The 24,976-nt window shown below is 34.8% G+C and overlaps 6 protein-coding genes across 17 annotated transcripts in view; 3 read left to right on the top strand and 3 right to left on the bottom strand.

Annotated features, from left to right (window-relative positions):
• The window catches only part of LOC108749950 (sorbin and SH3 domain-containing protein 1), a 97,570-nt gene extending 92,214 nt beyond the window's left edge, over nt 1-5,356 (bottom strand). For 5 of the 10 annotated variants that reach the window (XM_018489036.1, XM_018489040.1, XM_018489034.1 and 2 more), the window contains exon 1: nt 4,783-5,345. In XM_018489036.1, coding sequence (XP_018344538.1) covers nt 4,783-4,878 — 96 coding nt within the window. In that variant the 5' untranslated portion in view covers nt 4,879-5,345. Of the gene's footprint in view, nt 1-4,782 lie in introns of all 10 variants that reach the window. The other 5 variants (XM_018489051.1, XM_018489052.1, XM_018489046.1 and 2 more) reach the window with 5 other exon arrangements.
• A 2,509-nt stretch (nt 5,357-7,865) lies between these two features.
• Nucleotides 7,866-10,989, top strand: LOC108749951 (pseudouridylate synthase 7 homolog). Its single transcript, XM_018489053.1, has 6 exons — nt 7,866-8,121; nt 8,424-8,924; nt 8,989-9,465; nt 9,705-10,359; nt 10,430-10,581; nt 10,653-10,989. Exons 1-6 carry the CDS (start codon nt 8,052-8,054, stop codon nt 10,967-10,969), a joined length of 2,172 nt encoding a protein of 723 aa, XP_018344555.1. The 5' UTR covers nt 7,866-8,051; the 3' UTR covers nt 10,970-10,989.
• Nucleotides 10,990-11,038: 49 nt separating this feature from the next.
• LOC108749921 (eukaryotic translation initiation factor 3 subunit K) lies at nt 11,039-12,979 on the bottom strand. The gene is made up of 4 exons (XM_018488954.1): nt 12,833-12,979; nt 11,636-11,855; nt 11,345-11,564; nt 11,039-11,265 (listed from the first exon to the last, which is right to left on the bottom strand). Exons 1-4 carry the CDS (start codon nt 12,883-12,885, stop codon nt 11,108-11,110), a joined length of 651 nt encoding a protein of 216 aa, XP_018344456.1. The 5' UTR covers nt 12,886-12,979; the 3' UTR covers nt 11,039-11,107.
• A 441-nt stretch (nt 12,980-13,420) lies between these two features.
• Nucleotides 13,421-15,296, top strand: LOC108749955 (PHD finger-like domain-containing protein 5A). The gene is made up of 3 exons (XM_018489060.1): nt 13,421-13,667; nt 13,745-13,935; nt 15,187-15,296. The coding sequence occupies exons 1-3, from the start codon at nt 13,616-13,618 to the stop codon at nt 15,274-15,276; spliced, it is 333 nt and encodes a 110-aa protein (XP_018344562.1). The 5' UTR covers nt 13,421-13,615; the 3' UTR covers nt 15,277-15,296.
• On the top strand, nt 15,273-22,738 carry LOC108749954 (tRNA modification GTPase GTPBP3, mitochondrial). Of its 2 annotated transcripts, none has more exons than XM_018489059.1 (4): nt 15,273-15,331; nt 20,534-20,707; nt 21,470-22,430; nt 22,497-22,738. In XM_018489059.1, the coding sequence occupies exons 1-4, from the start codon at nt 15,319-15,321 to the stop codon at nt 22,735-22,737; spliced, it is 1,389 nt and encodes a 462-aa protein (XP_018344561.1). In that variant the 5' UTR covers nt 15,273-15,318; the 3' UTR covers nt 22,738. The 2 variants fall into 2 exon arrangements, with proteins under 2 accessions (XP_018344561.1, XP_018344560.1); XM_018489058.1 differs by lacking the exon at nt 15,273-15,331 and adding an exon at nt 19,006-19,235.
• LOC108749953 (histone H4 transcription factor) lies at nt 15,640-18,968 on the bottom strand. Of its 2 annotated transcripts, none has more exons than XM_018489057.1 (6): nt 18,947-18,968; nt 17,435-17,945; nt 16,831-17,167; nt 16,450-16,765; nt 16,089-16,386; nt 15,640-16,019 (listed from the first exon to the last, which is right to left on the bottom strand). In XM_018489057.1, the coding sequence occupies exons 2-6, from the start codon at nt 17,915-17,917 to the stop codon at nt 15,795-15,797; spliced, it is 1,659 nt and encodes a 552-aa protein (XP_018344559.1). In that variant the 5' UTR covers nt 17,918-17,945; nt 18,947-18,968; the 3' UTR covers nt 15,640-15,794. The 2 variants fall into 2 exon arrangements, with proteins under 2 accessions (XP_018344559.1, XP_018344558.1); XM_018489056.1 differs by lacking the exon at nt 18,947-18,968 and adding an exon at nt 18,699-18,756 and having other exon boundaries at nt 15,680-16,019.
• Nucleotides 22,739-24,976: the final 2,238 nt, after the last annotated feature.

A 24,976-nucleotide genomic window follows, 5' to 3' on the forward strand; every position in this document is an offset into this window, starting at 1 on the left:
TATAACGAAACGTTAATACTGAACACGTGCTGCTCATTCAAGAGAGGATAATTTTCTGCACAGACGGCACTGATAAGTGCTTGGACAAGCCGTATGTGAAAGAACATCGTTGTACCTCTTCGTCGAGCAACATTAACTGATCGAGTATAGTTAAGCCTTGAATTTAAGCTGTGTACACACCGCGGTACCCGTAATCTTCGACGCGAGTGCTTTCAGTGGCAACAAATTTCGAGATTACTGGATAATGTAACAAATCAATTTTGCCCTAAATGTTTTGTAAATTTGTACAGGCTTTTCACGTATGCGTTTATAAGGCAATCTTTTCTTTAGTGATTTGGACGAACAAATTAATCTAAACAAACTAATCTAACGAATTAATCTAAACACGATTTAGCCGAATATTAAACTTAAGTAGAACACAAAATCCTAAGAGCAAGATAACATTAAGTAGAAGTTATTTTAGGAAAAATCATAACGATTTATTTATTTTATTTAAAAACTTTTTAAAATCAAAAACTTGCTTAAAAGTCAAAAGTTTATCACTAAATCATCGTCAAATATGTAACAAATGACATCATAATTTTTCTTAAAATAACTTCCACTTGACGTTATTTGGATTTTATTCTGATTTTGTTTCGTCTAAGAATATCGTAAGTGTGTCTCAAGATATTCGGGTCTGATTTGTGAATAAATATCGTTATCGGAGGAAACTGTGGAAAAGGCGATGATAGACATGTTTTGTGCCATGCCAAAAATACAGCAAACTGCTGCAATTTTAGCACGATCTTTGACCCACGTTGAAACTGGGAAAGAATAATGTTTCCACATATAGAACTTGAAACGCTCGTATCGCGCGTTAGCGTTGTAAATGTTATATTCGCGTCATGCGCATGGTACACAATTCAAACAAAGTTCTATTTCACGTATACGCCGCAATTTGCGCGCTTGTAGCGTTTATGAATCATTTGCCGCGTCACAACATCACGTATATTACATAATAAAAGGTCGCGTGTCGCGTATGAGCAGTAGCGGACGGTTGCGGAGAGTTGCACGTGGGAGAAGTCCTCGAAACTGACACCAACAAAAAATTTTCTATCGCGGTTTTGCAAGCACGACACGCGACTCGCAACGCGATAGAATCGAAGCTTGATTAGCCAGAAATAACTGCTGAGTACAACGTTTAAATACACGTAGCGTGCTATATATCAAATCTCAATCTCCAAATAGAAAGACAGACGGATCGGAATTATAATATCAATTCCAAGAATGTCAGCTTTAGGATCACGGACACTTCCGAGAACCTTCGACATTTGTCGACCGGCACCAAGTTTAACTGCGGAAAATTTTAGAAAATGAGATCCGAACGGTTCTGCATGCCAAAGTTAACGCGAAACTGTCATCCTCGCGGTTGCTCTAATTCGCGTTATCTTCGTAACAAGGACTGTCACAAATTCTTCGTCCTAAAATTCCATAACGGTTCCAGACAAAATTTCACGATTTTCCCTGATGCTTTCAATAATATTTTGAAATTTTCATCCGAGTATTTTTCTGATTTGGAAACTAACAAATATTTGTAGAAATTTAATATAGCAACGTAAATTACTGCACGGAGAAAAAAGGTTTTGGTGGAAAATGATCGAACCAGAAGATTTTGATTAAATCAATCAGAACTCCAGTTCTGATCTCGACTAAAATTTTAGTAGAATTAGCTAGAAAATTTTCTGATTAAATTAACTAGAAAATTTTCTGGTTAAATCTACTCTAAAATTCTAGTTGAGATAATCAGAATTCTGATTGATTTAATCAGAATCTTCTGGTTTGTCCATTTTCAACCAAACCATTTTTCTCAGTGTATTAATGTTGGTGACATCGTTTGCATGTAATTGTTAAATTGGTAATATTCCAAAACTGTGTGAGGTACATATATTAAATATTTTTTAAGTCAAGAATTTTCATTTCTCCGAAAATGTTGCAAAATTCCCTGATGTTTCTCTAATTTCTAATTGTGTGACCACTTTGTATAATCAACGTTAGACACGTGGTTAACGAAAGAGCAAAAAATTACTCGAATAGAACGAAATTCGCTGGTATTATGAAGATACGTGACGACAGGTAGAACGTAGCAAAAAAGTCAAGGCTCTCTCTTGTCGACTGACCTTCGTCGTAGCTTCATTAAACTATCTAAAATCGTAACTAGCCGACCGTATTTCAGAATTCCTTGATTACACGTCATCTTGTGATTACGTATAATATTTATACGTTGAATAAATTATCGATCTCATCTTAATTCATGTCGGATAAACAGGAAATTATCGCGTTTATCTTGCACGGATTTTCTAATCGCGCATTTAAAAATTGTACAACAACGCACTGTCTCGAATATATGAGTTATAAATCTTTATAAATTATTTTATGTCTTTATAAATAAAAATATAAAAAATTTATATTCTCATAAACTAAAAAAATTGTGTCTGTACAGGGAAAAAATAATATAATATTAATAGCATAAAACTGGCAGTGGTGTAATTGAAAATAATCTTATTAATTCAATGACATAAATAATGAAAATATATGTCCATTACACTAATAAAATATAGTTTTCATTACTTTCATTTCTGTATATATACTAATTTATTAACTTGAGGTTTTTAGCAAGTAAGAAATATTAGTACTTCTAATGTTAATAATAAACTGTTGTTGAATAAACAAAGTTATTTTTAGCTGTTGACTAATGCTGTTAATACGACATAATTTTTCTCCGTGTAGAATAGTCTACATATACGTAGAGTAGACACAGATTTACAATAATTGCAAAAAAAATTACGGCGGCGAGTTGGAAAATTGCGCAACGTTTCGTCCTGAATACGTAATACCATAAGTATCTTTGATAAAAGAAAAAAAAACGAGAAATAGGATGGATTCCGTTCTCGTAAACTCGAAGAGTCGTCTATAGAATGGTGGAGTTGATACGAAAGTGGGTACGGATTTGCAATGGTCGCGAAGAAAATTACGGTAGCGTGTTCAGTGATAAAAGTATACCGCACAACGCGGGGCAGATCGATGCAACTTTTTCCACTCGCGCGATTATCTCGTTTCACCGCTTACGGTGATAAACGGTTAACCCCCAAGATGCGGCCAAAAATTGAATAATAACGACCAGAAGCTGCGTGTTCGTACATTTGTCTCTCATTTCTCTTCTGCGATTCGTTAGAGAAGATGTTAAACTATTCACATTAAAATGAAACTACGGATACGATGTAATATGGATTAATATAATTAACGAGATTCCACTACCAGTCCATTTTTCAAAAAATTTATCAATACTGACACACTCGCGTCTTATAAAACTCAGCGTGACTTGCTCTATTTTAATGTACATTGTACTCGATTGTGCGATATTCACTTTAATTTCCATGTAATAATTTCAATCATAGGATTCTCAGGGCATAAAAATGAAATATTTCATTTTATATGTTGAGAATCCTATTTGGTTGAATCAACTAATCTCTTATTTGGATATGGACAGACAAATTCTTGAGATTGATGCAATAAAATAATTTAGTTAAAGCAAAAAGTTTGGTTACTACAACATTTTACTTGTTTTTAATAATATAAATTTTGTGCTTGAAACTAAATTATTTTATTGTATCAACCAAAAATTTGTTTATCCATACTTAAATTTGTTTAACCAAATCTAAATACGAAATTAATTGATTCAACCAAATGAGTCTCAGAATGTAATTATTGAGGATAATCTAAAAGCGAAGGGTCGAATTCGAAACGTCTAATTAATTTGGTTATTTAATAAAGAATTTGAATTCGCACACCTACACCCAGAGAAAGGTTTCTTCGATTTAAAGAAACGTTTCTTTACTATACGGTTAAAGAACAAATTTCTTGAATTTGAACGTCATTTCTTTGATTTAAACGTTATTTTTTTTAATTAAATAAAAAAATTTATTATTATTTAAAGAAATTATATTCAAATCAAAGAATTTTTTTCTTTAACCGTATAGCAAAGAAATATTTCTTTGAATTGCAGAAACCTTTCTCTGAGTGTAGTATTGGCTCTAATTGGTATTTGTACTTTTGTCATTTATTATATTATATATTCTTTAGAGCCTTTTATTATTCTTGATTTTTCTTCGTCGATTATGTATCGTGGCGGTTTCGCGAATAACGTGACGAAACATGGAAATATTCCAACGGATAAATTCGAGTTGGACATTAATAATGCGAATAAATCGGCATTGCGGATTGAGCTGTATACATGTGTAATACGATATTTGTTAATTAACGATTATAGCAATATGCCTTCATCAAATATTCAAATTCGGGATGTAATGTAATTATGATTACGTATACTATTTCTGCATGCATTTGCATCGCGCATAAATTGCACAACTGGTGCACCTTGCTTTAAAGCAAGCAAATAATTACTATCATTAATAACAATTAGCATCATATATGGAGTGATTAGACGTACTATTTCGGTCAATAATTATAGTTTCATAAAATAGACATGTCATTATAATGTAACGTTATTTCTAAATCCTACTTTATTAAGAGAAATAATCCATTCTATGCATAATCTATCCTTAAAATAATCTCGTCTTTATTTGAAAAAAAAAGTCGCGCGATCACGTGATCGCGAAAGAGAGAGAGAGAGAGAGATCGCGCAGATACGTTCAAGTCGTAGCCTTCCAAAAATAACAATGCAATTTATTTCGATTCTGCGATCACGTGAGAGCGCGACAGGCGTATCGGTTGACGTTCACTCACCCTGGAGATGCGCAGGGGTTGATGCGTGTCGCAGCCGCCGTGCATGCGAAAGCCCCACGGGGACCCGCCGTAGAGGGTGACTTCTCTCGCGCTCATCCCGCGTCGGCACCCCCGCTCCTCCTCGTCGACACGCGCATCCGATTTTTCCCGCGTCGCGTTGCGTCACGTTACGTCGTGGCGCACAGAGTGATATGCGGCTAAGTTCGCGACACTCGTGCCCGCATCGCGGACCGTCGCGCGAGGTAGAGTCGTAGAGACGCTTCACGACGTAACGCGCGGCACCCGGTCACGGTTTTATCCGATCCGGAGTTTGTATTGTTGCCGCCGCGAATTTTCTCGCGTCGCCACGCGATACGGACGGTCGGCTACGCGAAGTCGGGGTGAGAATAACAGTTAAAACAGCGGTCGTTGTCGCAACGACGGCGACGACGAGCGCCGATTACGCCCACTGATGTAAAACGCGATGGCAAATCACACGCACGCACGCGCGCGCGCGAGACCCACACTCGTCCGAGGTTCGCGTTGGACTGATGGCGCGTCCTTCCTCCCTCCCCCACCATTCCGCCCCCGCGCGTAGTAATCCGCGCGCGTGTGCCCTCCCTCCCCCCCCCCCCTTCGCCCACCTGGTCGTTTCGTACTCCGCGAGGGTGCGTGCGCCCACCCCCAGGACCGTTATTCCGAGATTCTTTCCGTCGCGTCGCCCCGAGCAAAATTTTCCTTTCTCATTTCGCGATTTTTTTTTTTTTACATTGTTTGGCTGTGAAATCATCCTTGGTGTAGCACCAATGTAAGGCTGCTATTTCAAAAACAATATAAAGAATATACAGGTCATATAAAAATCAAATTTAAAAATTATAAAACGTGAAAATTACGGTAAAAATATAATACTGTGTAATTAATTGATAAACAAAAGTAAATATATATTACATGTTTCGATCTCATGATTGAGTCCCCTTTAGATATTCGAAAAAATTGTATATATTCAGATGATGTTAAAGTGCTATTTCATTTGTACGCATTTTGTCGCACGACAAATTTTTTAAGCCTGTTGATTGGCTATAAGATAGAGAGATTCAAAGAGATTTCTCTGTCCTTTCTGGTTCCATCAATGTAAAGGTGCTATTTCATTTGTGCTTTTTTGTCGTATGACAAATGTGTACAGAACAGAGAGGTCCTCGGATTTTTCTATCCCACAGCCAATCAGCAGATTTGAAAAATTTATTGTACGACAAAAAATGATATTGTACGCACAAATGAAATAACAGCCTAAAATTAACTTTAATCTCAATTTAATTATCTTCCTCTGATGCTGTGTCCAATGTAGATTAACTTTAATATCGGTTCAACTTATTTTTCATCTTTCTCTAATTCTTAGAACTAGAAAAAGATGAAGAGTTATTCGAACCAAGATTAATGTTAAACTATATTGATAGAAATGTACATTAGAATAATTCTAATAATTACTTTGGTGATACCAGGCCTAAATACTAATCGACACAACCAAAAATAACATCAATGTTATAAGGTTTGTTCGATTTATTGTTTCAAATCCCTAAAAAATGGTGCACTTAAAATGAGATAAATATATGTATTCAGGCATTGAGAAAAGAAGTAAAGATTCTAAGTGCAAGCAACGTGAACACTTATTTTTTTTTTGCATCTAACAATGTAAATATATTATATATAACACGTGATTACAGATAATGAAAAGTCTAATTGAACAAGATGTCTTAAAGATGTCTTTTAGATGTCTTTAAGATATCGTATATCTCATTTTTGAAACATACATATTGTTTGGGATGTTACATAACATTATTGAGTGCGAAATTATAACATTGTTATATTATTTTTTGTTTAATGTCGATTATGGAATGTTCTTTGGTTTTGGCATAATATTTTCTCTCGAAAAGAGAAAACATAATACGCAATATTTTAAGATTTTTTAAACTAAATTCTAGTCCTTTACTACCTTGTCTTCTATTTCACACGTGCTTTTTATCATGTCTTCACGTTTTATTGTTGTCTTCCACACAGTGATGCTTATTCTTCCAACATTTTCACGCACAATCAGCGTTGACTACTTGTTGGGTCGTTTCTCCCAGATCCGTTCCTTTTCGTTCTTCCTGAACAAAAAGGAAATTTGTTATGTGCTTTATTTACACGCTTCGACAGTCCAGGACAACTCGTTTCTCTTTATCACTAAGACTATGATCCTTTCTTGATGTCCTAGAAAATAAAATGTATCGGTTAGATATATTGCAACTGAGATAAAATGTATTTTTTCTCATACGATACAGAAACTTTTAAGAACATTATTGTAATGTTCACAGTGTTATCGCAAAATTGTTGGACTATTGTAATATTGTTGTAATATTGTTAAAATAATCTATGATATAAAATAACCGACTTTCTATGAATTTCTTTTTTATATGAATTTCTCTAGTAGCACAATTATTTACATAATATTGACCAAATATATCAATCATTGGCCAATACATTCCATTAATCATGTTAATCATCAATAAATCGTACTAAGTTTTAATCATAATTAATGTTGATAAATTCATTTTTAGATTATGATTCTCTCTCGAGAATATACTTTTTCAAAATTAATATTCTTTTGTGTTTAGAAACACGAAAGTAGCAGCGGAATTGGAAAACGGACAAAAATATCCGCGAGGACAGGATCGAAAGTGTAAAAGCGTAGCTAAGGTTACATTGTCGAGATAAATTTGTAAAACTTAGAAACAAATGGCTATATGTAATGTATTAAAGTGAAGTCTATAATTTTATCATATATTCTTACCCATTTTGCTTCATTCGTATCGCTATAATTACATATACGTGGTTAGTTCGACGGGAACCGGACTCCATTTTGTCAGGAGAAATTTTCGCGCTATCCCTAAAGTTGACCGCGTGATCGAAATCGATATATCACGAGTATCGATTATAATTCTATCGTTCGAGAAACCCTGGCGAGATGGCGGTACGGTTCAACGTCAGAAAGAAACATGGCAGCGTGACACGTGGTTATGTTTGTATGTATATTGTATGGTTATATTTGTGTATTGATACATTCCCGACATTCCACTAATTTTGGCTGTATTGTGCTCCTACCGATTTTTCGCGAAGGCAGATGCCATTTATTTAAAGAGGAAGAAGAATTTCCGACATTCGGCGAACATAATAACTGACTTTTTGACCCTTTCGACTTGATATTATAAAAAGATTGTGAACAATTTTCTCACGATTGTGTTCGTCGAATCGCGATGTCCAATATAGACGGACATTCTGCCGAGAATAGCAAGAATCGCTACTTCCATGGATCAAGACGAAGAGGTAATCTGTTGTTTATAATGCTTATAACGTTATTATTGTTTATAATAATATCATTTATAATCTTTGATAACAAACATTTCCTACTGCAAACGTTAAGGGCAATCTTGATCAAACTCCGATTAACTTAATTGGCGATTTATGGAGTTTGTCGACAAGCAGAATTGCTTAAAACAAACTTTTTAATAGTTTTATTTATATTATTAAATTTAATAATTTTATTTACATTACTTAATAAAATAGTACTAATTAAGTTAATCAGAGTTCGGTCAAAGTCATCTTGAAAAGCGATTGTTTTTCTAAAGGTGGTTACCAGCACAAGCCTGGCAGACGGAGCTTCAAACGCACCTTAGATCGATCACCACGAGAAAACGTGAAGAGAAGCAAATTGGATATTGGCAGTAGATTGAAAGAATCTGACATAGGAATTACGGAATATATTGGCAAGCATCTTGGCTTTTCTGCGATAATTAAAGAGAGGTACAACGATTTTCATGTCAACGAGATAGATCTTAATGGACAAGTGGCCAAGCTGACCCATCAAGACATCCCGCGTAATCCCAGTGACGACGAAAGTATCGAAGATCTGAAAGCATTGGTGTCATTGACAATATGGGATCAGCTGCAAGCTTTGGGAAAGGAAAATCCTTCGAGTGTGGAAATTGATGTGACTAACATTGATAAAATTGAACGTAGGACTATTCATACAATTGCTAAGAAATTAGCGAATGTCGTCAGCCAGACAGTAGATAAGGGCGATAAAAAGTTCCTCACAATTGTGCCGAATACTAAAAATGACATAAATGGTAAGTTGTAAATTTCCTCATACAAAAAAAGAGACTTCTTTATCATTTTTGATTCTTATATCAGGTCCCAAGATTCGCAAAGATAAGAGAATAGATTGGAGCAGATGTGGAGGAGATTATTGTTACTTTCTGTTGCACAAAGTAAATATGGATACAATAAGCGTTGTGAACCAGTTAGCTGTAAGCTTGCGATTACAGCCAAATAACTTTTGTTACGCCGGCACGAAAGACCGCCGAGCCTGGACGACTCAGTGGATTAGTTTGAGAAAGGTAGAACCGCATAACATATTGCGAGCTGGTAAAAGTATACGCGGTGCGTATGTAGGGAACTTTAAATACGCTAAAGACAGTCTGAAATTAGGAATGCTGAGTGGTAATCAGTTTAGAATAGCGCTGAGAAATGCCTGTGAAACAGACGAAAAGATCGAGCGAGCGATGAAGTCATTGCAGGACAATGGCTTTATTAATTATTACGGTTTACAAAGATTTGGATCAGTACCTACTATACCCACACACGAAATTGGGAAATGTCTACTTCAGGGTGATTACTGTTTTCTTTATATCAGACAGCATTTTAGCCTTAACGATCTAAACTAGATCTTTAGAAAATAATATTTTTTCGGTGCAAATTTATATTGCAGGACGGGATATATATATATATAAATTCACACCGAAAATATTATTTAAGCACTAAACATTTATCTTAGACAGTTAAAAGGCTTTAATTACCCAGTTGTATATTTTTATATAATTTATATGTATTACATTATCTTTTGTTAGGTAAATGGCATGAAGCAATTGAACTAATTCTGAAACCACGACCAGAAACGGATAACGAATTGGCGGAAGTTAGACGAATCTATGCGGAAAGCAAGGATGCCCGTGCTGCCTATGCCAAGCTCAAAAGAATCGATACAATTGAAGCCAGACTTTTGAAAGGTCTACAAATATCGGGTGACAAAAATCCTCTAGGTGTACTCGACTCAATCCCTCGAAACATTCGATTAATGTATATTCATGCTTATCAAAGTTTCGTATGGAATCATATTGTGTCGAAAAGGATAGAACAGTTCGGAACAAAAGTGGTCGTAGGTGATTTAGTTTATGACAAACAGAATTGCAAAGAGACTATAAATAATGAAAGTACGGATTATCCTTTGAATGATAATGAAGACATTAAAGATAAAACTGATATTACCTCTGTCGAAGAAAAAGATATCGAGTCAACATCGAATGAAGTAAATAAAGAAAATTCGGAGCAGGATTTTCCAACAGTAAAAATTCTTACAGAAGAAGATTTATCGAATTACATTTTGACTGATGTAGTTATGCCTCAGCCTGGATGGAAAGTTACATATCCGCCGTATGCAAAAGCCTGGTACGATGAATTTTTAGCTAAGGATGGATTAACTACCGATCTTAGACAAAATAACAAGTGAGTGAGTTTATTTACAAACATAATATTACAATAAATTGTTACTATCGTTTACTTTCTCTCTTTTTAGAAAATACAGTTTAAGTGGTGCTTATAGAAATATATTAGAAATTCCAACGAATCTATCTTGGAAGATTATGCACTATGAAAATAAACATGACGACTTAATCTTATCAGATATCGACGAAATGAGGAAGCATACGTCTCCGCAGGATAAACCAAGTAAATCAATTACTTTTACATTTATTCGAAACGTTTGTTTTAAAAATAATTCAAATATGAACTATTTTCAGATGGAAAGAACAAAGCATTGATCATAGAAATGTGTTTGAAGTCTAGCAGTTATGCCACAATGGCTTTGCGTGAAATATTGAAGAATGATACTTCAGCAGAAACGCAGGCCGCTTTATCAGCCGCTCACGATGTAGAAAATATAAAGTCCAACGTAACCACCATAGATGAATGTAGCAGCAAAGACTTGGAAATTGAGAAAGATTATACAGAAAAAAATTCCGACGAATGCCATGAAGACATTGATGTAAAGACGGATGAGACAATGAAGATAAACGATATAGAGAATATATCAGAGACATGTCCAATTATAAAATAAATTTTAATAAAAAATGTAGACAGAAGACAAATTTTCATAATCAATTAATTTGTTAGCAATATTTTTTAATAAACCAATTGATTATGAGTGATAATGTAAATATAAATAAATTTTATTAAAATGTAATCACTAATCTTTTTACAGACAAGCAGCCATCAAACCTGCCACGTTTTCAAAATCAATCTTTTCAGTAATATTCTTAGTTTTGATGTTTTCGTCTTGATTTGCAACGAAGATGATCGTTTTAGTCTCTTCTTTCCAACCATACTTTTTCACCCAATGTTTCAATGTTGCATCTGTAAAGAAAAAAACTTAATAAGCTTTACACTTACAACACTCGTACAATATTACAAATAAAAATTTTATATATCATACCATCCACGCCACCAAGCAGTTGTGCCAGGAGTGCTCTATCTATCGTTTGAAACGTGATTCCTACTACGTGGCACACAAACTTTCTTATCGAATCCTGGAAACCTACAATCCTATCACAAAGCTCTGACATGGACATCACTCTGTCCCAAAAATGCTGAAAGTCGCATCGTTCCAAGATATCTCCCAGATACATGATTTGATTAATGGGGCTTTCCGACATCTAGAGATCAATGCAACTGCATGTAAATAACGAAAAAGAAAATTATCCTGAATGCTTCAATTGAAACTTACAAGTTTCTCGCTGAGCAAGCACTTGCACAGCACGAAATCAGTATGTGGTAGATTGGTCAACGCCTTCAACAATATCTGACACGTAATGTCCATGTTGAATCGGTGTGGATTTAACTGATAGAGTTTCAGAACAGCCAAATTTGCTTCCAGATCATAAGCATTTTCTCTGGATTGTATTTCAACATATTTCTCTAAAGTCGTGAGATTATCTGGATTGTATCTAAAAGCACATTCATTGTAGCCAATACAAGCAAAAAAACTAATTCTAAATAATTATTATTGTATTATTAAAAGTATGGATATATTATTATAGATTAATAATTACTTTTCAATTACACCAAAATTCAGATAATTCTCATTTATGACATCATAATTCAGTTAAATGCACATTTCTTTTTATTATGATAAATGAGATTTAATTGAATTTTTATCTACAATCTCTATAAGCTTGAAACCATACGGTATGTTTCACTGATCTAGAATCAATTTAATTCTTCTTAAAACACATTATTAAATACAAAAATCTAAGAGACGTGTATTTAATTTTCATGATCGAATTTGAAATTTAAAAGGTATAATAAGCTCTCAAATCTAATGATTATATTTATTAATTCCAATCAATTGTTTTAGACAAAACAAAATAACATTTTTACATACTTTATAACCAGCTACATATCTAGATTTTGCAAAAGTATATTTTGAAAAATTCCTATCCTTGTCAAATTTTAAGATTGTTTTTCACTTCTCAAATTGAACCAATATAAAAAATATGTGTATCTTAGATTTCTGTTTAACAAAATGTTTGAAGAAAAATCAAATTGGTTCGACATTTGTGACAAGACCCTTCTCAGTGTCTTATTAACTCATATTATGTTATGCAATAACTTTTTTTTGAGCAAGTAATAACGTCATTATCTGAATACAAAATATATAATTTTAGACTCAATAATCAACACTTGTATGAAACTGGAAAGTAACTATCATAATTATTTTATTTTTGAGGGATACAGTCAACATAAACATCGTTCTAATCTTCTTGACAGTCAATGAATAACAAATATAAAACGAAATGTCGAAACTTTTATCAACTGTGTCTCTTGAAAAGAATCCAGTCTTAAGGCATACAGTACGTGAACGCGTGTCATGGAAAACTATTTGTGCGAACCAAAAATGCAGCAGAAATGAAAACCAACGAACCTTTCAATGCCTTTGAGCATTCCAGCTACAGTTTGACGCATCGCTTCAGCCATTTCTGCCAATAAAAGAGTCTTATACTACAAATATTGTCGATGTAATCAAAACTGGTTTTATTCTTCGAACTCTGGTTACGAACTCTCCTCTTTATAAAAGAATCGCTATGTATCTCTCCCCTTCGGCGCCACTATCGGCATTCCGATCAACTCGCCATCGATTGGCCGTGCCTTGTGATTGGCCCATCAACAATATCCTCTCGGGATTGGTTGAAGTGTCAAGTGTGTAATGCCTAATTCACACTGGACACAACAAGCGTCAAGCAGCGGAGCAGCAACCAATCAGTGAGGCAATATTTACAGTGGCGTAAACAATATCGCTTTGCTGGTTGGGTGCTGCTCTACTGCTTGACGCTTTCTGCGTTCATGTGAATTAGGCATAACTGATAGTAACTAACTAGGCAACTAGGAATCTCATCTCATCGCTATTCGTATTCTTCTAGATCTAAAATTCTGATTGGATGATCTAAAAGAATACACTAACACCGAGCGTTCATTCAACTGTTAAGTCCACTGAACCAGAGAAAAGAACAAATTTATTGCACTGCTTGCATCAATTCAATTCAGAGAGTATAGGAATAAAGAAGAGATTTCTTGATGACAACAAATTGTAACAAATTGATAGAAAAAGTGACGAAGCTGAAACCGTTAGACGAGCATTTAGACGTCGATATAATCGTTTTCTAGTCTAAGTTCTCAATCGTTTCAAGAGTAATAGCGTTTAGTAAACATGGCCAAGCATCATCCGGATTTAATCTTCTGTCGCAAGCAACCGGGAGTCGGTGAGTTGAGGTTGAGTCTAACCCCTGCAAGTCAAAATAAAATACTTTAATTTAACAATTATCTCTTTTTTATCAAGCCATCGGTCGATTGTGCGAAAAATGCGACGGCAAATGCGTCATTTGTGACTCTTACGTGAGGCCGTGCACCTTGGTTAGAATATGCGATGAGTGCAATTATGGTTCTTATCAGGGACGTTGCGTGATATGCGGTGGTCCCGGTGTGTCGGATGCGTATTATTGTAAAGAATGCACGATACAGGAAAAAGATGTAAGTATAGGTTTTTTTAATTCATCGATTGATCAATCACATGCGCAAATGCAACTTTGCTCCGTAAAGCTGCATTTTCATATAATGCATTGATTAATTGATAAATTAAAAAAACTTTTATTTCTAATAATCTTAGATTAGTTTATTCTTTTCAGCTGAACTTCTTATAGAAACTATATACTAGTAAAATTATTACCAAAAATTAAATGTAAAGTATGTATTTCTTTTCTTTTTAATTGTGATAGGATGTGGTTTATTTGACTTAAATTGTATACAGGGTATCCTGTAAGTTTTTGCCAATCACTTTTTTAGAATTTTTTATCTACTTTTTAGTATTGCATTTTTTTATTTTTATCATGAGAAAATATAGTATTAAAAAATTCTGAAAAAATTCTTAGAACTTTATAAGAAGAAAATAAACAATTTTTATCTCTTGCTGTTTTTCTATAAAGTTGATAGTATTTAAGTAAGAAATTATTGAAAACCAATATTTAGCAATTTTTGGTAATTAATATTTCGTTAACCATTGCGAAAATTGCAAAATAATAAAGAACTCGACTCAATTTAATTCGCTCTATCTACACAAAAGCGATTGGCCAAAATCCCCTTACGGGACACCCTGTATATTATATTCTGCAGAATCCGATTTTTAAATCGAGAGAGAAACATATAATAAATCTAATTAAAATAATTTGTAAAATTTTGTTAAAGGACTATATACATTTCATGTATGTTATATGTATATGACCTACAATTTAACGCGGGATCTGAACGGCGCTAGTGATAAAAGATCTCTTAATCACCAGATCAAATCATTTTCAATTCCTTAACGCGAAAAATCGCGTATGTGGGCGCAGGTGGGATTGAATCCAGTTCTATCTATCAGATCATGAATCAATCGCACTGAGCGGCAAGCCACTTGATGCCTCGAAAGATAGTAATTAATTACTTATTGAACAACAATACTGTTAATAATTAAAATAAATAATTACTGTCTTTTAATATTGACCAGTAGATTTTTGTAAACGATTTTTTGCAATTTATTTTCTTTCTAATTTTAAGAATTAGAAAAAGAAAAATTTAAACGAGATTAAAGTTGATCTATAGGAACAGACGTTTTCTTTCCAATATGGAATGCCACAAGAAGTTCAGTGGAAAAGAAGAGACTGTATATTTATAAGTTTTGTAAATAATCCAGTAAATTTCCAGTTTGTATATTCGTAAATTGAATATCCTAAATCGCGTTTTCAGAGAGACGGATGTCCCAAGATAGTCAACTTAGGAAGTTCAAAGACAGATCTGTTCTATGAGAGGAAGAAATATGGATTCAAAAGAAGATAATTACACTTTTTCTATATAGAATTTTTCCTAAAATAACACATTATGAGAGCATCAGGTAATTTATTATTTTTATAAAAGTATCGTTACGATGGCAACATAATTTTTTGTTTCGCAATATAAAAACAGATAATTATGAATATCTTAATTTTATATATTAAACTACGCTCTGTAAGCATGAATATAGCAAAGACAAAATAAATATTCAATTTGTTATATATATATATATATATATATACTTTATTGATCTTGCTTTGTAAATTGATATACTTTATATTATTCTTGCTTTATAACTATTTTTTAAAATATAATTTGTTAAGGTAGTAAATAAAAATAAATTTTTTCAAAGTGAAAATGTGAGGTAAATAAATTTTCGTACTTTCGTTGCACATTTGTATTAAAACTAAATGGAGCAATAAATGTAAGGTACAATGCCAAGGTATAATGCAAAATCATAGAAAGAATACATAATGTAATAATATAAAAATATCAAAAAGAATATCTTTCTAAAAATATCAAACTTATGTTAAAATTAGCAGTGGTTTTTCCGATGGCGGTAGTTCTTTCGTTTCTTGTATCTCGACGATCTCCTGTTTTATGATATTCCCTTTTTCGTCTACGTCATCGATAGATATTAAAATATTAGATACAACAGGTACGAATTTGTCAGCGTCATTCTCTGCCGTTTCCTCTTGTGAATCCTGTACAGTTTCTTTCATTTCTTCTTCCGCATTATTTTCAACAATCTGGAACAAATCATTACGATTTCCAATGGAATAAAAACTGTTAAATAATGTTAAGTTAACAAAACTCACTTTTACTGTTGTCAGCGAGGTAGTTTGATTCAGCTCTATTTTATATTTTTTATCTGGTAAATCCGCCTCTTCGACGGGCAACATATTTTCTTCATCCACAGCCTCGTATCGAACCATCTGTAGCCTGTAACATCCGTCTTCTTCCTGCGTATAATGGAAGCGTTTGTGTCCACTGGGCAATTGCAATCGATGGGCTTCTATAAGATGCTTTGTCAATCTATAACTCTTTCGATATTTAATCGGGCATTCGTGGCAACAGTACCATCGCACCGCTAAACTATGTACTCGTTCTAAGTGCCTGTAATACATTTAACAATCATCAAATAAAGAATAAGTCATTAATGAAGAGCTTTATGATTACCTATCCAAGGTGTAAGCTCCCTTGCATGTGTAAAGACATCCCTCGAAGTAGCAAGAAAAATTCGGTCCATCAGTATGGACAGTCATGTGAGAATCAAGATCCTGTTGTGACTTGGCAGCATGCGGACACAACTGACATGGAAACGTTCTGGTTGACATGTGACGGTATCTGACGTGTTTTGCCAAGCCCGACGGCGATTCACAGCTCATGTCACATAGAGTACATTTATAATTGAACACATGAGATCTCATGTGATCGCGCAAGATTCCTTCGGTTGGATAAAATTTGTTGCAGTGTGAACAACGGAATCCTTGCACTGTAAATTCATGATGTATTGGAAGAAAATTAAAGAGATGCCGAAACACACGATGAATTTATTACCTTCCAAGGGAATTTGTCGCTGGCAATGTATGTGAAATTTCGTCTTTGAAGCGAACGTGACACCGCAATCCGGGCAGGCAATTATTTTCTCTTTGGTATGACATCTTACATGATCTCGTAATTTGTACAAGCTAGTATATTTGCCATTGCACCCGGTCCATTTGCAATCAACTCCGTCTTTGATTCTATTGCCACGCGGGTAATCAGTCATGTGTACAGTAATATGATATAAGTACATTTGATAATTCGTGAATAGTTTCAAGCACTCTTCCCATCTGCACAAATGTGGAGGTGGAGAATCTAAAATGTTCTTCCATTCTGCATCTCTATGACATTTCTGCAAAAAAAATCTTTAACATTTATTCTACTGATGACCATGTGGAGGTTTTCCAGCAATAGACACAGTAATCATTTCACCTTTGTCTGAATTGTAAAAAATTATGCAATATAGTTAGGTAATACAGTCAAGACTTGCCTTAATTAAATACTACTCTTTTCATCCATTTGGTGAATATTTAATTTTTATTTAAGATTGACAAACAAGAAGGTAATGATTTACTATGTCATCCGTGTCTCTTGCTGAAAAATACCCATCGTTACTTACGGGTAGTTTGATTTTTGCGCGAACATTGGATCCAATACACTTCAACTTAGTGTGATAGGCATGATAATTAACATGCCGTATTACTTCGTCACCTACATCGGTGTTATATGGACAATCTTTCCACTGACACACATAGACCTCGTTGTCGTTTTTTATGCTTATCTGTATGTTAGGTATGTGACTCGAGACATGCCTCAAAAATTTGTCCAAATGATTGCTGTGAAACGTGCACTCCTTCCACTCGCAGACCAGACTCAGCACCTCGTCCTTCAGTTTCGTTCCCACTTTACGTTTTTTCCCGCCACACTCTGAGACGGAGTCGAATTCGGAATCCGTGTTGTACCAATCATCGCATTCTAATTCATCTAGCTTTTGCTTGAGGGAGTCCTCTTTATAGAAACAATCTTTCTGGGATTCCACCCAGTTACCGCATCTATCCAACATTACTTCATTCGCCGTCAGTTTTGCCTCTAGATCCTCCATTGCACAAGGATGTTATTATGTCTTGTACCTGGAACGAACGTCTTGAGTTAGACATACTTTCTAAAACTTTTAGAGTAAATCTTATTCTAAGCGAAATTTCACTTTAAAGATTGAAAACTGAACCACTTTTTTTTAAGACTAGGGCCCAGTTTCACAACTCATGGTTCTTAACCAAGGTTTAATTTATTCCTTACTTCTTTCGAATTCTAGCATTAGAAAAAGATAAAGAATAAGTTAAATCATGGTTAAGAGTTAACCATGAGTTGTGAAACTGGACCTAGCTTAATTTTCATTCTTTTTTAGTAAGTTTCCACTCTAAGGCCCAGTTCCATAACTCACTTCATTAACTCTTAACCGAGGTTCAATTTATTTCTCATCTCTTTCCAATTCTAGAATTGGAACCGCTTGATTAACCGTAAGTTGTGGAACTGGGCCTAAAGAATTTAAAGTGTAATTCAATAACGATTACTCTTGTAAATCTTTACTTATACCTTATGAAAACTATACTCCTAAGTTTTACAGTTTGAAATACAGAATGCAAGTAAACTTCGCTTTACAGCAATTAATAAAAGAAGGTTTAAAGTTTGTTTCCTTATAATTTAAAACCTCATACTCTATAAAGTTTTCTAAGTAGAATCTGACTCTAAAGAGTGAAAATTGAACCTATCTTACAAAAGTGTGGTTCAATTTTCAATCTTTAAGAATGAGATTTCACTCTTCAATAAAATTCACCTTAAAAGTTTTGGAAAGTATCTAGTACCAATCATAAAGATTATACAACCGTGTAAAATTTTCTGCTTCAGGTCTAAATGATCCGTTGCTGTAATCCAGGGTTAAACGTACTGTTGCAGCGGGACATGAAATGGCGATCGTGACGATCGATGGACGAGAAGGAATTTTGTTGAATCAGAAGCAAATGAGAGGAACTACCGATTCCTAATTACTTCCAATCAAGACATCGACAATACTGATCTCACGTCTCTGCCGAGCAGTACAGCGTTCGTTTCCGGCAGTCTCGCCGTTTCTCACCGTGTGATTCCACAATCGCAATCTCTTCGTAGTGCACTGTTATCCACTTGTCTCACTCGCTCGTCATCTCGTCGATACATGTCGACATTTCGTCTGACGAGCAGTAAACTCGCTATGCGCCTGTTCTCATCTCCGGCGAGCCTTCGCGAGTGTTTCTATTCCTTCATCCGTGGATCTTCTCGAAGCACGCGATTTATCGTATCGCGTGGGACATCGCGCTATTGTCACTTTACCGCCAACTGTCCTGTGAGCGATCGTAAGGGCACGACCATTTGTGCCCTGTCTTCCGGTTATTACACTTACACTTTGCCCGGCAAGAAAGAGGGAGGGTGGATCTTGATACGCTTGATTCTTGTAAATTTCCCGATAAATTTTCTGGCATTTTTCTGACAGGTTAAGACTCGGATCGCGTGTCTTCTCCCCTCCCTCTGATTCGCATCGCATTGCTCTTTTTTACTAGTGTAGATTTAACTTAACTTTTTTATTTTTTTTTTTAGTTCTAAAAATAATGCCTGTTTTTACTAATTTAATTTTTATCTAAAGAATTTTAAAAAAGATGAAGAGCAAGTTAAACCGAGATTAAAATTAATCTATATTGATAGAAATGAACAATAGTTAGTTCCTTAAAAGAAAGAAGCTTTGATCAAGATTCGAATAACTTAATTTATGTTCATTGCCATCAATGTAGATTAACTTCAATCTCGGTTAAACTTACTTTTTTAGTTCTAAGAATTAGAGAAATCTCTTTTATAGTTCTTAAAAATGATAAAAAAATATAATTAAACCGAAATTAATCTACATAGAAATCTAATTATATAATTTGTCGATTTATGTCTATTTCTAATGTAGATTTACTTTAATCTTAGTTTAATTTATTCTGTATCTTTTTTAATTCTTAGAACTAGAAACGAATGGAAAATAAAAGTTAGTCATGTGATGAAAAGTTAATTTACATTAACTTTAGAATAGAAAATGAGCATTAATCTTTTTTCCATATGTTAAACAGCAGAAATTTTGTAATTCTGTTCGCGCAAACAAGAGAAATGAGTATTATTTAATGTGTAAATTATCTGCAGAACAGAAACTCTAACAATATATAACGTTATTTGATATTATTTCTCATTCAATAATATATCCTATAAATGTAATAAAATACATGTTGTACTCTCTAAATTCTTTGGAGAAATCTCTAAAGAGTGAAAATTAAGCCTGTCACTCTCGAAAAAGAGTGAGATTCACCTTGAAAGTTTTAGAAAGTATATAACAATTATTATAATGCTGAATAGGAAATTGTACTGTTAATGTTATTTTTAGTTAATTTGTGTTCTGTGGGACCGATTAAATTAATCAAAGTGCCTCAATTTCAATCAAATGATTATTGCCATGTTTCTTCTTTTGTTTTCTTCGATCTTTGCATGCTTTACAAAACGGCACTATACTAAATCTTGCAATCTACGCTGTTAAAATGAAAAAAATTGTTTTTGCAATTAAACTTTCTTCTTTTTTTCTTGGTGTAAATATGAAGTGCATTATTAAATTTACATTAAGCATCATAGATATAAGAATTAAACAAAAATGTTTATTAAGGTCACGGAAAATGTGGCGTGGCAGTGGTGAGAATATCAGGAAGCCGGTCTCTAGACGCACTGAAAAAGATGACAAGCATATCCAAGCTGGAACCGAGGAAAGCCTTCCTGCGAAAGATACGCGATCCAGAAACAGGAGAGGTCATCGACAATGGACTTTGCTTGTGGTTTCCCGGTGCGTGCAGTTCTCGCACAATTCTCACCTTTTTAATCCTCTACCAACAACTAGAATTAAAAGACATCAGATTTTTATATAATCAGGAACAAGAAAAAATTTGTTCTATTTCATCAAGAGACCTATTGCTGATAGAAGAATTGAAATTCATGTTGTCAACGAAGAGTTAACACATTCGATGACTCGTATGCTTTTATTTTTATATTTTCTTATAAATTTAAATTATAAGTACTCATATATTTCGTTTAGAAATTTAACATATAAATATTTTAGAGGACAGTCTCTAAAGAACTGCAAGAGACTTGTCCGGAACTGATTCGATTCTCCTTAAAAATCTAAGAGACATTTTTTATATCGATTCAATCTTATAATCAGATTTGAGAGATGTAAAAAACTTCAAAGTTAACCTTCAAAGTTAGCGCTTATATTTAATTCTTATCGATTATCAACGATACGGTGAATTATACAGAGAAATGTTTGAAATCTAAAAGAATTTAAAGTTTTCCAAATCTATAAGAATCTAATATTTTTAATACTCTCATCTCCATTAAGTTTTGAGGATTTAACTCTTTAATCTCAAATTGGGCAGATATAAAAATATATGTGGTTTTAAAATTTTGTGTTCAATAACATATTTCACGGAGAATCAAATCGTTTCCAGTTGTAATAGGTCCCTTGTGAGTGGCGACGAAAGAAACGAGGAATCTTCTATCACAGGAATGTCTCAAAAATCACATGTCTGATTAGAACAACCATTTGTAGGTCCGCACTCATTCACCGGCGAGGACTCCGTGGAGTTTCATGTACACGGCGGATCAGCGATCCTGACGAAGCTGATGCAAGTCCTCTCGAGATTGCAGGTGCATCCGGCGCTGCCGGGTGAATTCACCAGACGCGCCTTCTATAACAATAAGCTGGACCTGACGGAAGTGGAGGGTCTGGCTGACTTGATAGAGGCCGAGACCGAGTGTCAGAGGAAACAGGCGCTGCTACAGGCCGATGGTATCCTGCGTAAGCTGTACAATAGCTGGCGGAAAGTGCTTTCGGAGTCCGTGGCGAGTATCGAGGCGTACATCGACTTTGGTGAGGAGGAGAACATCGAGAGTGATGTGGTACAGAACGCGCACCACTCTCTCAGACAGCTGATGCGGGAACTGGAGGAACATCTAGCCGACGGCAGGCGCGGCGAAATTCTACGCAACGGAGTGAGGACTGTAATCATCGGCGAACCCAACGTGGGCAAGAGCAGCCTGCTGAATCACCTGGTGCAGCGAAATGCCGCCATCGTCACACCCATCGCCGGCACCACGAGGGACGTCATCGAGCTGACGGTAAACATCTCGGGCTATCCTGTGCTGATAGCGGACACTGCTGGTATCACGGAGGACATCGGGGATATCGTTGAAGCCGAGGGTGTTCGTCGAGCGAGGAATCACGCGGAGAACGCTGATTTTGTAGTCGTTATGATGGACGCGTTGAAGTGCGCAACCAGTGGTTTGACTTATAAAGACTATATACGCGAATATCTGTCGTCATTGGGAATACAGGAGCTACTGGCGAAAATCGGGAGAGGACGTTTTATCGTGATAGCGAATAAAAAAGATTTATTGAAGGAGGAGGAGAAACGGCATCTCGACGACGCTGAAGCAGTTCTGGTATCTTGCAGAACTGAGGACGGTTTCCAGAATTTGCTGCGATCGCTGACAGATCACTTCAGTAATATGTACGATAGAATGAACGATAATCATTGACACTTGCATTCGTGATTATATGGTAACATTTTGTTTAGATGCGGTAATCCATCCACGGAGTGTCCAACCATCAGTCAGGCAAGACACAGAAACCACTTGGATCAGTGCTCGAGACATCTGCAAAAGTACTTCGAATTTTGCGCCAATGAGCAGCACGATATGGCCATAGCGGCGGAGGAAATCCACAAAGCGATGCGGGAACTCGGAAGGATAACGGGACACGTTAGCACTGATGAAATATTAGACATTATATTCAAAAATTTTTGTATCGGCAAATAAAGCGCCGTTGTTTGTATATAAAAAACGTTTTTGTATTTTCTTATAAGATACTTTGCAACTTTTTTTAAATTGCAGAGTAACTGCGATCAGATAGTTAAACGTCTTTACTGAACTATTTGTATTATATACATATAACAAACGGAAGATTGCAGTATTGAAATTGTATAACATGTATTAAAACTATCGTTTTAAAAGATATATGGAACATCGGTTCCTTAGCTGTACGGAAAGAACAGTTTTGTTATAAAAATAATTTTGCTTAAATCAAAAATAATATGACGCTTAACTTGGGACTAGAAAATTTATTGCAGCATTGCCATCAACATTTAAGTGTTCTATATAATTATTTTGTTTAAAACAAAATTATTTTCAGATCTGTATCTAGCTAAATTTTTTGTTACTTCAGCAAAACTGTTCTGTCTATTGAAGAGAGAAATTAAAGTACAAAGCGTAGTTATCTATTCAGTATTCTATGCATTCTTTTTAAAATGACATAATATATTATGATTAAGCGTGATTAATTAGAACGCATTATGACGGCGTGAAATAAATGGAAAGAAGCGAACCTTCATAAGCATCGTATGTTTATTAACAATGTTACACGCACAATCATACATAGAACAACCTTTTGCCTGATTATAAGATATCGATACCCTACGCGTTATACACTGATAGGGCTCCGTTAATGGTTTCAAGTCGTTATCTGTATGCCATGTCCGTGTTATGTGTGCTAATTGCATCTTGTTATTATGACATTTATCATAATAACTCCGCTCGCTCTCGCAAAAAAAGGATCATTCAACTTGGCGAAATAACGAAAGTAAAACAACTCGAGTGAGGGAAAGAGAAAAAAATAAAAAAAAAAAAGAAAAGGAAATAAGTCGTATACAAAAATTCACTTTCTATGACTCGAACGATTCCTTTACATGTCTTACAAATTTGTGATATTTGAAATAGAGAAAAGCATGTTTCTCTATTAAAAAAAAAAAAAAGAAAAAAAAAGAAATTCGAGTTGTATTATGATCGACCATTAAATGGTATTATTATAAAGTCCGTTATGCAACTGCTAATGAAATTTTTCGTTTTCTAATCGTGCTTATCGCGTTAATTTCATTTTTACATTGACAACGTCCAAATTTTAACAAATATATCTTTTTCATATTGTTTGCACGGTGACTCCTCATCTCTGCTGATTAAGGATTGAATTCTCACGATTCGTTGCGAGTCACCCGTGAAATTTTATGCGCGCAGCGAGAGATCACCAAAAATATGCTATTAATATAGTACAATCAGTCCATATAAAGAAATCGAATGGCTTATAAATATATATAAAGATTTGGCGAATTCATCACGCGACTCATCACACTGCGCAGGATTCGTCGCTTATTCCTCCTATTTCTCTGGTGTCCCCTTTTTTTTTTATATTATATAAACCCGATGTGTAGAATCCTCAGAGAGTAGATTGCTCGTTTGTACAATTGCATACAATAGTTTGAGATCTATCCGAAAGCAAACTGACTCGCGCTGCACGTCCGAGACGCATTTATTACAAAGATCGTTTTCATTTTCTATCTATACATGTTCTATTTTCTTCCACCCAATTTTTTTTTATATATAAAGCCTTAAATTATTGCGCGAGATCATCCGATCTCGCAAAAGAAGCAAAACTTGGCTACGCATCAGTTCTCTTTTTCTGCGGAACCGAACCAATCACGCGTAACTGTCTCTGTAATCCTTAAATGCTACTAAAATTGAAATTTTTCCAACTCTCACGAAAAATCATAGTAGAATTTAAAGATTGATGCGAACCTAGAGTGAACCGCTTGAGTACATCCATGAGTAAATTAGAACGTTCACTATATAATACATAACATTCTTTTACATGTCAAATATAATAATTGAATATAAGTTTTTATAGAGTATAAACGAAATCCTGATTAGAAAAATTGATAAACGTAATTAGATGTAAAATTGAGACAAAAATTAATTATAGTATTATATTTATATTTAGACAATATTTCTCGTTTAAAAGGCACACAGATTTGTGCGCAGGATCGGATACGGATGAACGCAAGCGGTTCAGAAGGTCCTTCGTACCGTGAAGATATGAACGAGAAAGAAGAAACAAAAGAAAGTCTGTCGAGGATCGAATCGAAGACTGGTCGATTCCTCCTCTCGCTCCTAAATTATCCATCTCTTCCCCGCATCGAGATAGACGTCCACATTCGTCCATTTCATT

Source organism: Trachymyrmex septentrionalis, unplaced genomic scaffold (assembly GCF_001594115.1).
Source record: "Trachymyrmex septentrionalis isolate Tsep2-gDNA-1 unplaced genomic scaffold, Tsep1.0 scaffold32, whole genome shotgun sequence".
Taxonomy (NCBI): Eukaryota; Metazoa; Arthropoda; class Insecta; order Hymenoptera; family Formicidae; genus Trachymyrmex; species Trachymyrmex septentrionalis.

Coding starts and splice junctions, on each gene's coding strand:
- LOC108749921 (XM_018488954.1), bottom strand. CDS start 12,885: ATGGCTGAAGCGATGCGTCAAACTGTAGCTGGAATGCTCAAAGGCATT. Junction 11,565..11,635: donor GCTTGCTCAGCGAGAAACTT/GTAAGTTTCAAT, acceptor ATTGATCTCTAG/ATGTCGGAAAGCCCCATTAA. Junction 11,266..11,344: donor ACTGCTTGGTGGCGTGGATG/GTATGATATATA, acceptor TTTTCTTTACAG/ATGCAACATTGAAACATTGG.
- LOC108749951 (XM_018489053.1), top strand. CDS start 8,052: ATGTCCAATATAGACGGACATTCTGCCGAGAATAGCAAGAATCGCTAC. Junction 8,925..8,988: donor TACTAAAAATGACATAAATG/GTAAGTTGTAAA, acceptor TTCTTATATCAG/GTCCCAAGATTCGCAAAGAT. Junction 10,582..10,652: donor GTCTCCGCAGGATAAACCAA/GTAAATCAATTA, acceptor AACTATTTTCAG/ATGGAAAGAACAAAGCATTG.
- LOC108749953 (XM_018489057.1), bottom strand. CDS start 17,917: ATGGAGGATCTAGAGGCAAAACTGACGGCGAATGAAGTAATGTTGGAT. Junction 16,387..16,449: donor GGAGCTTACACCTTGGATAG/GTAATCATAAAG, acceptor AATGTATTACAG/GCACTTAGAACGAGTACATA. Junction 16,020..16,088: donor CCTCGCTGACAACAGTAAAA/GTGAGTTTTGTT, acceptor GATTTGTTCCAG/ATTGTTGAAAATAATGCGGA.
- LOC108749955 (XM_018489060.1), top strand. CDS start 13,616: ATGGCCAAGCATCATCCGGATTTAATCTTCTGTCGCAAGCAACCGGGA. Junction 13,668..13,744: donor TCGCAAGCAACCGGGAGTCG/GTGAGTTGAGGT, acceptor TTTTTTATCAAG/CCATCGGTCGATTGTGCGAA. Junction 13,936..15,186: donor GCACGATACAGGAAAAAGAT/GTAAGTATAGGT, acceptor TCGCGTTTTCAG/AGAGACGGATGTCCCAAGAT.
- LOC108749954 (XM_018489058.1), top strand. CDS start 19,025: ATGTCGACATTTCGTCTGACGAGCAGTAAACTCGCTATGCGCCTGTTC. Junction 19,236..20,533: donor CATTTGTGCCCTGTCTTCCG/GTTATTACACTT, acceptor ATGTTTATTAAG/GTCACGGAAAATGTGGCGTG. Junction 20,708..21,469: donor ACTTTGCTTGTGGTTTCCCG/GTGCGTGCAGTT, acceptor AACCATTTGTAG/GTCCGCACTCATTCACCGGC.